General features: G+C 42.7%; 1 protein-coding gene across 1 annotated transcript in view; it reads left to right on the forward strand.

The window, feature by feature from the left end:
• si:ch211-186j3.6 (neural-cadherin) overlaps positions 1 to 14,379 on the forward strand; it is a 295,947-nt gene extending 281,568 nt beyond the window's left edge. The window contains exons 36-37 of the mRNA XM_061068864.1: positions 10,610 to 10,764; positions 13,771 to 14,379. Of these exons, the coding sequence (XP_060924847.1) occupies positions 10,610 to 10,764; positions 13,771 to 14,379 (764 nt within the window). The remainder of the gene's footprint in view (positions 1 to 10,609; positions 10,765 to 13,770) is intronic.
• The last annotated feature ends 1,240 nt before the right edge of the window (positions 14,380 to 15,619 follow it).

Here is a 15,619-nt window from a genome sequence, read left to right on the forward strand (position 1 = left end):
TCTTCACATGCACCTCCTCATCTTGTGCTTTCATTTCTCTCTCTCTCAACATTGTCTCTCACTCAATTTATGACTGTATGGCAGGGCTTTGTGTGAATTTGGTCAACCATTAGTTTCTTTTGTTTTTCTTGATTCATTCCTGCTTCCAATTTTTGATTACCTTCTTTCATATAAAAACATATAACATTTATTTCATAGCTTAAATAAATTATAGTATTGTATCCATTTTATTCATTGACTTGGAAGACAAAGCTCAATTTATTATGAGATAAGATATTAATTTATCTTTATATGCAGTATCAAAACAATATATTTAAATTGCATTCATTTAATATGTTTAATGGCATATATGTTTTTAAAAATATATGTTTTGAAGAAAAGTATCATAACAGCTTTGGTGTTGTGTTGAGGCTGCTTGAGAGGTGGGACTAGGGGAAGATAAAAGCCCAACACAGACCAGGTAAACACAGAGTCTCTCAGATGAGTACCGATATAAAGTATTACGTATTATAGTCATTGCCACGGTTCTGTGAAAACTCATAATTTATGGTTGTTTTGTTTTGCAAGGTTCATAACTCCCTTTAATCTACGACACTTATATTATTGAATTTATATATATTGAGGCCCATTTTTCAAAACATCAGAGCATTTGAGACTGATTGAGTACTTCCCCACTTTCTACTTTCATTCACATCCATATGATAAGACTTGAAACCTTCCTTTACTAAATCCATCACAGTGAATGTTTATGCCCAAATCAATTTGGTCCAGATTTCTTTTTGACACATGGTCATGTAGTTACAAGCAGGAACTGTTTAGAAAACTATTACTTGTCGGAGCAAAAAATATATAACCTGGAGCACCTGATAAGAGCTGTCTGCTGCAAATCACTGGGAAACAAAACTCTGAAGACAGGACATGCTGAGATAGAAAATACAGCACAGTAAGAGCTATAGAGTAAATCATGTCATTTCTTGTATTCAAAATCTTGGATGGTTGGAGTCGTATTCTAGCATTTGATGTTGCCATTAAGACATTGGTTGCAATTCAATGTCAAAGAAAACATGAATGGCAGAAAAGTACACAAGACAGACAGCATTTCCCCATTAATTTAGACTAGATTGAACTCTAGACGGCCTTTCCATGAGGGTAGGTGACAGCAGGGGAAGGTGACCTTACTGATATTAAAACAAAATTCATTGAATAACCCGAGGTGTCATTTGTAAAATGGTCAGCTAAGCACTTGTAGTTAATTTATGGCGATCCATATCAGACTAAATCCATGTGGTGCCTGGCAATAAGCCGACTTAAAGTGCAGAGATTAGAGAAGGATATCCGATTAATGACACAGATGTTGGTCAATGAGTCACATACTGAATATATCACAACAATCTCCTCTGCCAGATGAGCCACGCAGCCAGTTCAGTGATTGCTGCATTGATTCAAAAGTACTTCAAGGTGAAAATGTTACCTGGGGTAGCTTTGAGGATTGGTGAGAATTTGCAGCAGCATAACAAGAACATAGAGATCCTGGACCACTCTCTGCATAAACTAGGGGAGTAGCCTGCAAACATCATTTTCTGGACATTTCTTTAGCTAATTAACTAATTAATTAAGAAAAATAAACAGCAAAATAACTGAACTGCAGATGCTTTTTGGTTATTTTGTCTCGGACACCCTGGTCAGAGCTCAGCCTGCCCACTGTCCATTAATTACACGTCCCTCCAGCCGATTGAAAGAAAGACAACAATTGTGTTATTTCCCCTTAAACCTTTTTATCCATTTAATAATAAGAAAGTATTCATCATAAACAATGACATTTTCTTGACTGCAAAATAAATGATTTAAAAGTGTTCAGTGTCCTGAAACAGAAGCGTTTTATTCATTGTACACACCACAGACTATATTTAAAGGTGGCTGACATGCCACCTCCTCAAAGGTGGAGCCAAAGCATCATCATCTCCACCTGGTGGCTGGCTGCAGTATGAGTTATAAATCCAGCCTCCTCCATGTTACTGGATAGCACATGGACCAAAGTAAAAGGCAAAATACACATCAAACTAATTTTTCTCACAGATGATTTCCACCATTTTCTGTATTTCGTATTACACTGATGTTTGCCCAAGTGCTCAATCCTGCAAAGTTTGGTTGCAATTAGTAAGTTAATGCTATAAAATAATAAAAGTTATTATTCACAGCTGAGACTGACTCACGATTTGTGGAGCGCGTGTATCGGTGGGACCTCAATACCACAGCTCCATCCCCAGATTGCTAATGCCCGGACTCTGGCTCCAAATGTGCAAGATGCATTTCTGGATTGTGGGAAGTAGTGGAAGCTCATTGTCCATCTTTATTATCTATGGCTCCCACCAGATGAGCTTCCGTGATGGGTTGATTAAGATGCCATCTTGGAAATGAATTCTCTTACAAAGATGAATCTGTTAAGCTCAATGCAAACATCAGAGCAAAGTTATTTATTCACCAAGTTGCACTAGATAATTTGACATCATTCGCACCAATTAACTTTACATTGATATGTGCTGCTGGAACAGAAGAGACAACCATTCTTCAAATCAGTCTCAATCTTAAATTCCACCCACCAAACACAGCCTGATTCATTCAGCTAATCCTTCCATAACGAGAAATCCGATTTTTTTCTTTCATGCAAGGATTTTGTTAATCATTTCTGGATACATGATCCTGTTGAGGAGAACATTGGGTACCAGCACCTTGTAGAGTTGGATGATTGCACACGTACACTGATAATAATCCTACTGATTTTTCTGGATAATCCTCTTGGCAAAAATATCCTCAAGCAAAGACGACACTGCTAAGAGGCTGGAGGGAGGCTCATCTTCCCCAAAATGCTCATGGAAATATTATATTAAAATGTGTTGTGATGTACTTGCAGATTGTTATTCAGGCTGTAGAGATGTTACGTTTTATTAATACCTGCACGCACCCAAGCTGTTAGAAAGTCAATTAGCACCGGCCAACCTGCAATAATATGGGTTAATCAACCACCCGAACCTCCAGAAATATAAAGTTTAATGTGATTAAGTAAGTAAAGTAGTCTGCATTGATTGATGAAGATCGATTCTAACAATATCTGTCGCTCACAGCTGCTTTACACTGCATTACAAGCTTCTCCTTCAGGTCTTTAACTCCATGCAGACATATGAAGGCAACAGGACACATTTTAATGAATTCACACACTTTATTTCAGCTCTTTTACCATGTGCATCATGAAGTTTCTGATGTTTTTCATCAGTGTTTTATTCCAGAAAGGCTTCGCCGTGCTAATACTGTCACATCACATTTTTACATTTCACAGTACACACTGCTTGCCTGGTTTTAGTGTCAAAACTTCGGGGCAGTGCAGAGAGATGTTTGGAAACAGTGATGTAGACCCTCACAACCGCTTGCTAATTGGGTCTTTTCAGTCACAACATCGCCTTTGCTGATTCGTCAGGCAATTATCGCATGATCCCCATCCCGGGAGAAATCAGCCTTCATAAGCCTCAGCCATCAGCCGAATTGAAAACATAGTAGTATGGATGTAGGCGGAGTGTTTCATCGAGTAAAGACTGAACAGATGCAACATCGTTACTCTGAAGCTGAAAGACAAATGAAGTGAAAACCAATTGGGAGCATAAACATTTGCTTTGTGTTTGTGATTCATTGCCTTTGCCCTGGTGTTCATTAACTTTTTCTTTCGTAATAAATGGAGTAACAATAAGACAATTTAACCTAACCGAAAATCATAAAAAAAGGGCTTGTTGTATCCAGTGATATACTCTCCAAGGCACAGACAAGTTCAGTGATCCAAGACCCATGCTGATGAAGTGAAGTGTATAGGGAAAACACACATACATAATTAAAAGTACTGCATGGAGTAAAAAAAAAAAAAGTATCTATTTTTAAACACACCAAGACTTCACTGAGAAGTTCTTTAACTTCTCTATCTGTGTGTTTGTTACTGCTCCCGTAACTTGTTACTTATTTAAGCTGCTCCCTCTCTTAACATGAGAGTTCTGCTCTGTTTTTCACTCTTGAATTACTTTGTAGTGAAGAGACCTCTGTGTCTTTTCACTGCTGTTGCACAGCAACAGTTTTTTACTCCAGGTACTGGCTGATCAGCCGACCAGATGGCAACCAGAACAACCAATGTGTGTTGAACAATGGTCATCACGAGGATGATACACAGAGGAACATAGTGATGAAGGAAGAGCTGGATCCAAACAACAAAGACTGATGGAGGAGAGCATATCTCCCTTTAATCATCATGACATTAAATTGGTGAACAATAAAATAGATGAGTTAGTAGCTCCAGTGGGAAACTTACTGTTGTGTTTTTTACAAAGACACAGTGACAGGGAGAGTCTCTGGAACCCAGTGCTGCCACTGACAGATTTCACACAGCACGGGTGGACAGGAAGAAACAAACAACGTATGGTGCCAACTTGGACAGGTAACCGTAAAGGAACAGTTCTGCAGTCGATGGATATTGGATTGGATTATATGAAGTTTCCATGAGGAGGTTTACATTACTCTCAGATAAATGAATGACACACACAAAAACAGAAATAAACCTCAGTGACACATTGACTTAGAGCTTTTTGTCATAACAATAGTCAGTGTTTAGCTTGTATTTCTGAAGGGGAGATTGTGTTACTAAAGAATGTTCGAGCTGAAAAGAAACACAACACATACAAGTTATCAGTGAATTGATATTGTTTACCACTATCCCTTTCCTCTACTCATTTGAAGCTATGGACCAGTGGAATCAGTGGCATCAAAGTGTTAGTACTGTTTGGAGAAGAAAAGAACTGTCACAAACAAGAGCAGTGAGACGAGTTGTAGATAGACAGAGCACATGACGGCAGATGGCTGCAGTAAACAGAATTATAGTTTGATGAGGATAAAGTCCATACTGAATTATTGACTCATGACGACGTGACACTGATCTCACTGCAGATATTGATCGTGTGCATGGGAATCCCATTACCCACACTCATTCTGCGCCATTTCAGCTGCTCATAGCACAATGGATTTCCCTTATCATCAAGTCACAGGATGCTGTGTTAAATGAAGGGGCAGTGTGGGAGTTTTAGGAGGCGGCTGTAGGACATTTTACTGACATCTGTCTTTTCATCTTCAGATATTTTCCCCTTTAATATTGAAGATATAAGGAACTGGGACATCATTCATTTCAAACACTGTCTGTACTTCATGAGCTACGATGTTTGGTTTTGGTGAGAATGTGCAAAAGTCTGAAGTAGTGCACATAAGTCAAGAGGCTGCTCAGGAATAGCTCAGAGGTTGGATCAAATGTCTTGGTTTATCCTAAATGCTAGTGACATCAGTGGAAAGTAACTTTAAAGAAGGGATAAAGTAGAAGTAAGTAGAAGAAGAAAATAGTTACAGGTGGTTAGACGGAGGAGAAGGGGGTGTGAGTAGAAAGCTGGAGAACAAGTTAGGCAGAGAGAGAAAGGGAGAAAGTTAAACAAAAAGAGGAGTGATGGTCAAAGAGACCGTAGGACCTTGGAGGCATTGTAAACAAATAAACACATAATCTCTCTTTTCAGGCTCAGTCTTCACTCTCTCTCTCACACACACACACACACACACACACAAACACACACACACACACACACACACAGATACACGTACACAACGTCAGAAATACCAATAAAATTCTCAATTTCTCTGTTTGCCCTCTAGAGAGAGCCTTTGAACAGAGCAGATTCATCTTGTATGCCCTGACCTCCAGCTTCCTTGCTCACTTCCCCATGGAGCTCGCACTTGCCACTTCTTCAAACACACACAAACACACACACACACACACACACACACACACACACAGGGCAGATGGAAGCCAATGTAAACACATCGAGACAAAACCTCCACATGCAGCGACACACCTGTTGTATTTGCGGTTTCTCTGCTTCGATCTATCTATAGGGTTTTTTCCACTCATAAAGTCATAAGCCCTAATGCATAGAGGAGGATATAGGAGGTATTGATCCATGCAGCACAGTCTCCCTCACAGCCGGCTCCAGATCCGATTTCTTTGTGCACCTCTGTTCACATTGCATCCCGGCTCTTTTGCTGTGTATTTTTTCACCCCAGTGAGAAAAAAGAAATTTTTAATAGGGTCAATGTGAAGCGTGGTGTTTTTTTGCAAATGCACGTGCACTACAGTATACACAGGGCATACTGTACTTTTTTTTAACAGGACTTTAGAAACCTGCTCCACAGAGGGAAATGGAAATAAAACACTTCAGCGTGATGATTAAGATCACACCAATAAAAGTATAGATCTGAACTTTGAGACGCAATACATCATTCTGATTACTTACAGTCTAGTTGTACAGAAGCCGTTAGAGAGAGGTGTTCCACTTTGCACGGAGCTCAAGTGAGAATCTTCCTTCAACCGCTGCAACATATATGTAAATGAAATATGGTTTGTATTTATGTTGCACTCAAAGTACACATTCATGCAGTGCATCCATATGTGAAGCATTTTTGCTGTGTCACTTCACAGCCAACAGGGATAATTTAGGGTTCAGTGTCTTGCCTAAGGGCTCTGCGGCACACGGATTGGGGGAGACTGGGATCCAACTGCCAAACTTACACCTGGGTCTTATCTTGATAGCCATCATTTCTATCGGTTGATTTTAGTTAATTGATTTGTTCTGAGGAGAATAATATCGACAGTATCATCGTGACAATGAGTCCAATGTAACAGAATACGATTTTATTATTTTGCTTTTCACTTCTTCTCCAAATATACAAGCTGCGTCATTTACATTAATGTTTGCTGGCCAGCCATCTTCTTATTTTCTTGCCTTTACTGGAGAATAACTCAATTTGTGTCTGTCCCTCAGTAAAATAGCAATAAACACATCTTTAAAAAAATGCTCTATGGCACCTCAGATGGTCAAAAAACAGGCACAACATCTCTATCTGCACTTGTTATTTTGTCGTAACCATTTTAGTGTGAGTTGTTTATGGAAATATGGATGTGCTTAGACTCAGATTTATGTAGATTCTGCGGAGGGAGTGTGTACAGTGAATTAAATAATAGTACATTCTGTTCATTATCTCATTCTGTCAGAACAGAGATGGAACTCATATTCATCATTCTATACAATCCAGCCTGAAGCCTCGTATTCAACATGGCTCAGGGAAACTCCAGGCTGCTGCGAACCAGCTGCTTCTCCACACTGCCTCTGTGTTTGGGTAGCTTGGGCCACCTCGCAGTAAATGAGGAGCACTGCAGTCGGGGCAGGGAACTGAACCACTGACCTTGTTTTTGCCAATTCACTGCCTCTCTAACGTCAAACTCTCCCTGCAGCAGTCAGCTACATGTGTCTTCTGCCAAAAGTCTGTCTCTCAGGTTTTTTTTATTTCCTAATATAATGTCTTCTCTTGATGGCTGTCATTTAAAGCCATAATGCCACTCTTAAAATGAAACGGTGAATCTCTTGAAACAATTTCATCTTATAAATCTGTCTGACATAGGAGTTGTGGTAGGGACGACATGTTGACAGTAAATGAATATTGATTTTCCCTCTCGCAGTGTGCAGCTGGTTTCTGGCTGAGTGAGTTTACTCTCAGAGTTGTCAGAGGGTGGGCTATTTAATGGAGTGTTATCAATTCACAGGGAGTTTGAGTGTCGTCTGTTGGTGTGCTTACATGATGGATTGGCTGCTGGCTGTTAGTTGTGATGTAGGAGCAGGATGGGTGGATTTAAAAGAAAAGCAGAGGTGGCTGGAGAGGGGGAGACGGGAGCAGTGCGTGTTGAAAAGATGTCATGGAATTGTTTAGATCACAGATTTTCTTTTAATGCTGAAGTCTTACATCAGATTAATAGGATTTGAGCAGCCGGCGTATTTATAGTGCTGCCAGTTAAAATCGTTTGCGGTATATGATTGCTGCTGTTCTCAAATGTGATTAAAGGGAGCTCTTTGTGCAGTCTGTGCAAAAACAGATTTGAAGATGGGGAAGGACTCAGAAAATAATTCAGTCAGGATTAATAAATGACAAATGTGAAAGTGATTAAATATGATCGTGACATTTTATCTTCTACAAGTTGCTCCTTTAGCAGTTGGAAAGGAGAACTGAAAAATTACTTGAGAAAAAATCTTTGTATCAAAGGGAAAACAGAGTAAGTCAGGAGCATGTATATGGTCTAAGAGTCTAATTAAGATGTAGTGAAAGCTGTTGTGAAACTCTGATTAGCATATCCACGGTGTACTATAATGTCAGCCAGCCCTTTATGTTTCCTTGTGTCTTCTCTCTGTGTTCACATATACCGTCTTTTGCTGGATTCCCTACACAGATGTTCTCATTTACATGTTTTACTGATGTATGAAATAATGACATGGCCCATATAAACTAGAGGTTAACCAGCAGGCACTCCCTAGTTAGTTTCAAGCTGCTGCTCTGCATTGCTATAAAAAGGTGAAGAACGTGAAGACGAGCTGCACTGGGGTTATTGCTGTTTTTTCTCCTAAAATGATCATGAGAGGAAGCTAAAAGTGACACAATTTCTTCTCTTATTTTAGCAATTTATACAAATAAACCCCAGACAATGTTGAAAGTTGCCCTTTCACATGCAGCACAGTCCACAGATTGTCATTATGAGATGTGTTCTCATCTAATGGAAATACGCAGTGAATTCTCTGCACGCTGACCAACTCCATTCTCACATCTGCTCAGACGGACAAAACGCAGACCTTGTACCAGGGTGAATAGGTTTAAGTCTATTTATTGTCTGATTCAACCATACACTGTACATAAAGATAGATGACGTGTCTCCACATCCTCCCACTATCTACTAAATGGAGATAATATATTGAAAATGCACGTCACCATCTTGTGCATTTGGAGCGACAGCACTTGAATATACATCAGTGTGCTAAAATAACCTGAGGTGTACTTTGACTTTTTCATTTGGCCCATATCCCATCTACTGGCATGGAAGAGGCTGCCAGCCACCAGGTGGCGAATCAAAAAGTGTTGGCACCGGCCAGGACTGTCATCCATCTTTATATAGGACTACACAGACTATGAGTTTGACTGATTCCTACATTTGTGTTCACACATACAGCTCCTCCGGGTAGTGCCTTGAAAAGTTCAGGGTTACAATATGCTTGAAAGCAGCTTTCATGTCTCACACAAGACTCATCCTCCGTCTGGGTAACAAACCTCTGCTCTGCCTCTCTTCCACTGAACAGAGGAGATGTAAAGAGAAGTGCGCCTCTCGCTCTCAGGGCAGAGCTGGTGATTCAACTTAAAGTAGCGAAAGTTTATCCAAAGAATCTCTAGGTTTGTCCTTTTGAGACTTTTTGTAAAGCAGTGGCCAAATAATGGCACAGGGTTATATATATGTGTGTGTGTGTGTGTGTGTGTGTGTGTGTGTGTGTGTGTGTGTGTGTGTGTGTGTGTGTGTGTGTGTGTGTGTGTGTGTGTGTGTGTGTGTGTGTGTGTGTGTGTGTGTGTGTGTATGAAGCAGGTTATTAAAGGCTACTGAATTGTGAAGTGTCGACTAAGGCAAGAGGAGATGGGAGACAAGACACAGGATTTATTGTTCATGTGAAAAGGTCAGAGCAAAGCTTGAGTGGGAAAAAACATGCCAGTGGGATGAAGTCTGTATCTGCTGCTCACTGTCTGCTATAAACCCACAAATCAAAAGCTTTTCATAAGCTTCTCCACTTATTTTCTCTCTTGTACACATTTTTAATTAGCATCCATACCTCTTGCAATGTTAGAGTAATGTGTCATGAGAATAATTCAGATTTTAAAGCTGTCAGTAATGTGAACGTAAGTAGCTCTCGTGAAAGGTCGGGCCATTAATTGACGGTGCCTCCCCTGACCTGTGCAGCATCTTTGCAGCGTATTGAATTTAGAACCAAACACTGTCAACAGTGTCAAGATCTAAAAGTTCTTCGCTGCCTACAAGGTCTGTCATGTAATCACAGTGTTATAAATATCAGATAATGGTGCGAAGGTCTGAGGCTGTGAATCAGAATTATAATATCAGTTTGGTGAATATTAGACTGATATGTATCTAAAATGAATCAATTGCTTATGGTCCGAAACGTTTCTGTAATGACACTAAATGTTAAGCAGGATTACATCCGTCATCTTCCCTGGATATGCGTGATTTTCACGGTATCATCCCATTAAATCAGATCTGAAGAACAGTCTGTTAGCATCATTTGGCCAATTGCTTTGACGATCCTCAACAATTTTGCTCCGCTATGGTGTCACTAGACACAGTGGGCAGAAGCGTGAGGGGTTGTTGGTATATGACAATGTTTTGAGGGGTCAAGTGCAGCTGTCCCCCGCCCCCGATAGATTCAAGATTTGTTGGAAAGGCTCCAGCGCATCGTTATCAGATGAAACCAAGACAAATTAGCACATGTTATCTCTCATTTTTTGTCTGCAAATGATGCTCAAGGCCTACTTCATTAAATAGCAACTCTCTCTGTGGCCATGCCTTAATTGGCTGAAGAATATTTTAATTGAATTGAATTTAATATGTACTGCTAATGCCTTGCACTGATTAAACCTCCGCTACTGTCTGTCCCAACCACAGTGCTGCTGCTGGGCATCTTCCTCTACACCCGCTGGAGGAGCTACAAAGGGCTGAAGGAGGGTGTTTACCACGTCTCAGCGCACCATGACGGGTGGGAGGACATCCGAGAGAATGTCCTCAACTATGACGAGGAGGGAGGCGGGGAGGAAGATCAGGTACAACCCCCCCCCCCCCCCCCCCCACACGCACACTCACACACGTGTTCTCACTATTAACCTTTGTGTCGTGTTCGGGTCAAATCTGACCGATTTCCATTTCGATCAATCATAAATATTGTCTTTTACATTTTATTGTCTCAAGGGCTTATGATATCCTCCACACTAGGCATTTGAACATTTACAATTGCTGATCACTACTTTCATTGAATTTTGAGTTGTTTAGTCAACTTTGTAACACCTGTGGTGTTCCCGGTCAAAAATGACCACCATAGGAAATGAATGGGTGACCCTAGATTGTGTTCATTCATCAGATAGTACACAACCACAAATCCACCACCATCAGCACACGCACACACAAACACACCTACACACACACACACACACACACACTCAAACACACCTACACGCACACACACACACCTACACACACACACACACACGCACGCACGCACACACACACACACACACTCCACCCCACGTGAACCCCTTTCAGACTGACCATGTGTCCTCTCTTTCCCGTGCTTATGTGCCTGTCCCCCTACGTGAACCACACCTTCCAGACTAAACGTGTAACACTTCAAAGTTACCAATTAGGTGTTTGTTATGGGAACCTGGCTCTTTCCTGGGCTAATGTGTCCATCCCCCCACGTGAACCACACTTTCGATACAAAACGTATGATATCTTCTCACAGATCCCCTATATATAGCTTGCTTGTGCATTGCTCTTATTTTACTCTGAACACAATGAGTCGGCGCCCGATCAGACGTTTTTCTGTCAGAGAGGCTCTTGACCTTTTTTTTCAAACTGATGAAGACGGGATTGGAGTTGAACCAGAAATAGAGGAGGATGTTTCAGAAATAGAAGACAACGATCCTGATTTTGATCCAGACCATCATGAGACCGAACAGTCAACATATGGCGAGGAAGAGGCCTCTGAGGAAGAGGCACCTGGGGAAGAGGCCCCTGTGGAAGACACACCTGAGGTGACATTCCAGTCCAAGGATGGCAACTTGCTCTGGTATTCATCCCCCCAGGACAGAGGAGGCAGAACAAGAGGGGATTTTGGAATACAACTTTCAATTTCTGTGTCTATTCACTGCAGTTATTCATGTAACCAGTAGTCTGAGACATTGTTTACAGGTTAAAAGGGAGTTAAATACAATTTGGTGACGATCAATGGTTTTTGTGTTAATGTAAGGGCAGTTAAAACAGGCCGGTCAAATTTGACCGGGAGCACCAAAGTAAGGGGGGAGAAACGAACACGACACAAAGGTTAAAAACGCTTTTATACCTGCGCTTGCCTGAAGGTGATTTATTTTTGAACGACACAATTCGTAAGGCTTCTATCGGTTTTGATTATATTGGGTATACTAACATAGCAGAGCATGCAGTGGATTTACTTTGTGTGTGTGTTTGTGTGTGTGTGTTTGTGTGTGTGCGCACCCTAGCGTTTTAATTAGGCCCACGCAAAATCAAACAGCCACTGTAACCCACAAGTACTCAACAGTCCTCAAGCGCTTGTATAATATTGAGGCTTTGATCGAAACAAACAGACATGGCCACACACACATATGTGCTGTTAACACACACTTGAACTCTCACACACACACGCACACACATACACACAGACAGAATTGGAAAAAATACCATCACACACAGGTTGTTATCACAACTGGTATCCAAAAGCCCTCAAGGTCTTGTTCCCAGTACTTTAAATCACCTGCAGTCATCACACACACACACACACACACACACACACACACACACACACACTCACACACTCACACTCACACACACACACACACACACACACACACACACACACACACACACACTGATTCCCTATAGCAGAGCAGATGCTGTAGTTAATTCTCAAGGGTCCTGTTTGAAAGCTCTCTTGAGGAATAAAAACAGCACTTTCCACTCATCACATAATCAGTTTTACAAAGCGACCCATACCTCCTCTGTGAGTATCGTCTCTTCCTCCTCCTCCCACATCCCCCTGTTTTTCAGTTTTTTTTCTTCTTCTTTTTCATCTCTGCTGCCTTGGTTACAGTTTTGGTGAAATCACATTAGCGCTCAAGAGACTGGATACAGTGGGTGTGAGTGTTAAGCCCAATTCCTGAGGCGATGTAGAAATCAAACGCTGTGATGGGTCCACTTGGTTGCATCGCTTCTGTATCGAGTTGAACGAACAAACCCGGACGACGTTCTTCTTTTCTTCGTTGCAGTTTTTTAAAAAAAACGAATTGCTCTTCAACATCTATCAGCTACTAGTCCGACACGATCAGCTAAGTACCACTCGCCATTACTCTGAATTAAACAGAGACACCAGAGAAGTAGTAAATAAGCGGACCAGAAACCGGAAGACACTCAACACCAGTTTAGAAACTGTACCACCACTAGTGGCTCAGAGGTGTAATTGCAGTGACTCACACACACACCTTCAGCCAACCAAAATTCCTCGGCCCCATGCGCAGGTTAGGTTGATAGGTTACGTGCATGTAGCTTCAACGCAGGAGCAGGAATTGGGCTTAACGGCTGCTAATAGTATACCCCAGTGTATGAGGAATGGATGGAAAGAGAGAGACGCCCTTCATCACCTGTCTTAATCCCCTCCATCATATGTTTTATATCCTCTGCCTCACACACACACACACACACACACACACACACACACACACACACACACACACACACACACACACACACACACACACACACACACACATACACATTCAGTCTACTAGGATGTATGATAATTCTGTGAGACAGTAAGTGGAGATAGATTTGAAACTTAAACAGCTGAAACGTTCACAGTGAAAGTAATGTGGAGAGCTGATTGTTTTTTCACCTCTCTTTTCATTCCTTCTCTCTCACTGCCACATTTCATTTTGTTACTGCCTTTCCACCCACAACATTCAGTCTTCCTCTCCTTCACAGCTTATGTGCTAACTGGGATTCTTCCTCTGCTTTTTGCATGTGTTCCTTTGAGTGTCCAGAATGCCTATGACATGGCCGAGCTGCAGAAGTCCCTCCAGCCGAGCCCGGCCCAGTCCGTCCAGTACTGCCGCTCCAGAGCCCTGCACCACCCTCCTCCTCCCCACCATCACCACCACTTGCTCCACCAGGCGCCCCCGGCCCCTCCCTCCACCCAGCCGCTGGACTCCCTCAGCCGGACAGCCAGCTCCAGCACCCTGCCCCCCTCAGCAGCCTCCACCTCCTCCAGCAGCGCCACCACCACCACCAGCCTCCGCAGAGACGTCCCCCCCGCCCGGCTCCCGGCCCAGGGCCAGGCCCGGCCCTCCCAGCTGGCGCGCCGCTCCCTGTCTTTCTCCAGCCAGGACCTGGCTCGCTACCTGTGCGAGATCATCCGCGATGCTGACCAGCATCCAGACACTGGGCCTTTCGACTCCCTGCAGGTCTTCTCCACCGAGGGAGGGGGCTCGCCCGCCGGGTCCCTCAGCTCCTTCAGCTCGGCGGGGCTGGACGGGAGCAGTGGGGGGGACGGAGGAGGGGAGGCGAGGAGAGAGGAGACTCTCGGGGAGTGGGGGCCTCGCTTCGAGAAGCTGCGGGCCTTGTATGAGCGCGCGGAGGCCAGCGACCTCTGAGTTCGGGCGCACACGACCACAACTGAGAGGACCTTGAGAACCGGCCCGCCTGAAACAATCAATTAGCTGACACTTGGCGGTGACCGAGGCGGAAAATCAGCGAGAGGCTGAGTGACAGAGAGACTCCCAGCACTTGCAGACAACTTATATGGAAGGTGTTGTATTTACTGGATGATGAGGCCTGTCCATCAACGCGGTGGCTTAACGGACAGATGCAAGTGTCCCTCTGAAAACAGCCTGTCGCTATGTGCTCCCTCCACCTTGGACAACAATTTTGTAGGGGCAGACTTTATCAAACCTGCCAGTCAGGTTAGAGGCTTCGGAACACGACCCTCCACCACGAACATTCACCCTGACGGAGCTTAGCTTCGCTGTCGGAAAAAAAATCGATTAAAAAACCCAATTTCCTCTGTTTTCTAACTCTAACATTGTGAGCTGCTCTGGATTAAAATGCGACACTAAAAACATGTTGGCCGAGTTTTACATAAAATGTATTTTTTAGCACCTTGTTGCTGAATTGAATCTTTGTAAATAAAGAGAGGACAGTATATTCCCCACTGCACTGTTACATGATGAAGCAGTGGAAATGAGTGGGATCATTCTGAGTAGCCCTTATGATACAGTTTGGATTTTCACTATATATTGGACACATGGTGTTCTCACTGCCTGGCTGTACACAGCTTCTATCAATGTTTGTATGAGACAAAGTGCTTCAGCCGTCACTGGGTTAAGAGGTGATTTTGTTTTTTTTGGTAATGTGTCTTTCGCTGAGTTGAGTAATTCTGTATTGGTTGGGTGTTTCAAGTTTCAAAGCTCCGTGGGTTGTAAGACATCAAGCTTTCTACTTACTACTGCACCCTCGTGTTCATTTGATTTCCTTTTCTCGTTGGCGCTCCTCCGCTGCTCGTTCTTCCGCACCCAGGGGAGGGTGCACCAAAATTCAAACAGCTTTATAACAAAGACATGGGACTGGACGTGCGGACCACAGGAGGGAGGAAACGCTTGCTCTGTTGCGCTGCTCCATGCACACTCTTCATCAGGCAGACCAAATGGGGTTCTATCTTCGCAGACGCTTGCTCGGTAGAATACAAACAACGACAAATGGCTTTCCAAGGTGTCTACTCAATAATCACAAATGGTTGGAAAAGGATGATTTAATGTGTAACGATTATACATAGTTCTGACCTGTGATACCTGTGCCATTCACATTTCGAACACACTCTTATGCATTGTCCCTTGC

Source organism: Limanda limanda, chromosome 3, assembly GCF_963576545.1.
Source record: "Limanda limanda chromosome 3, fLimLim1.1, whole genome shotgun sequence".
In the NCBI taxonomy this organism is placed as follows: Eukaryota; Metazoa; Chordata; class Actinopteri; order Pleuronectiformes; family Pleuronectidae; genus Limanda; species Limanda limanda.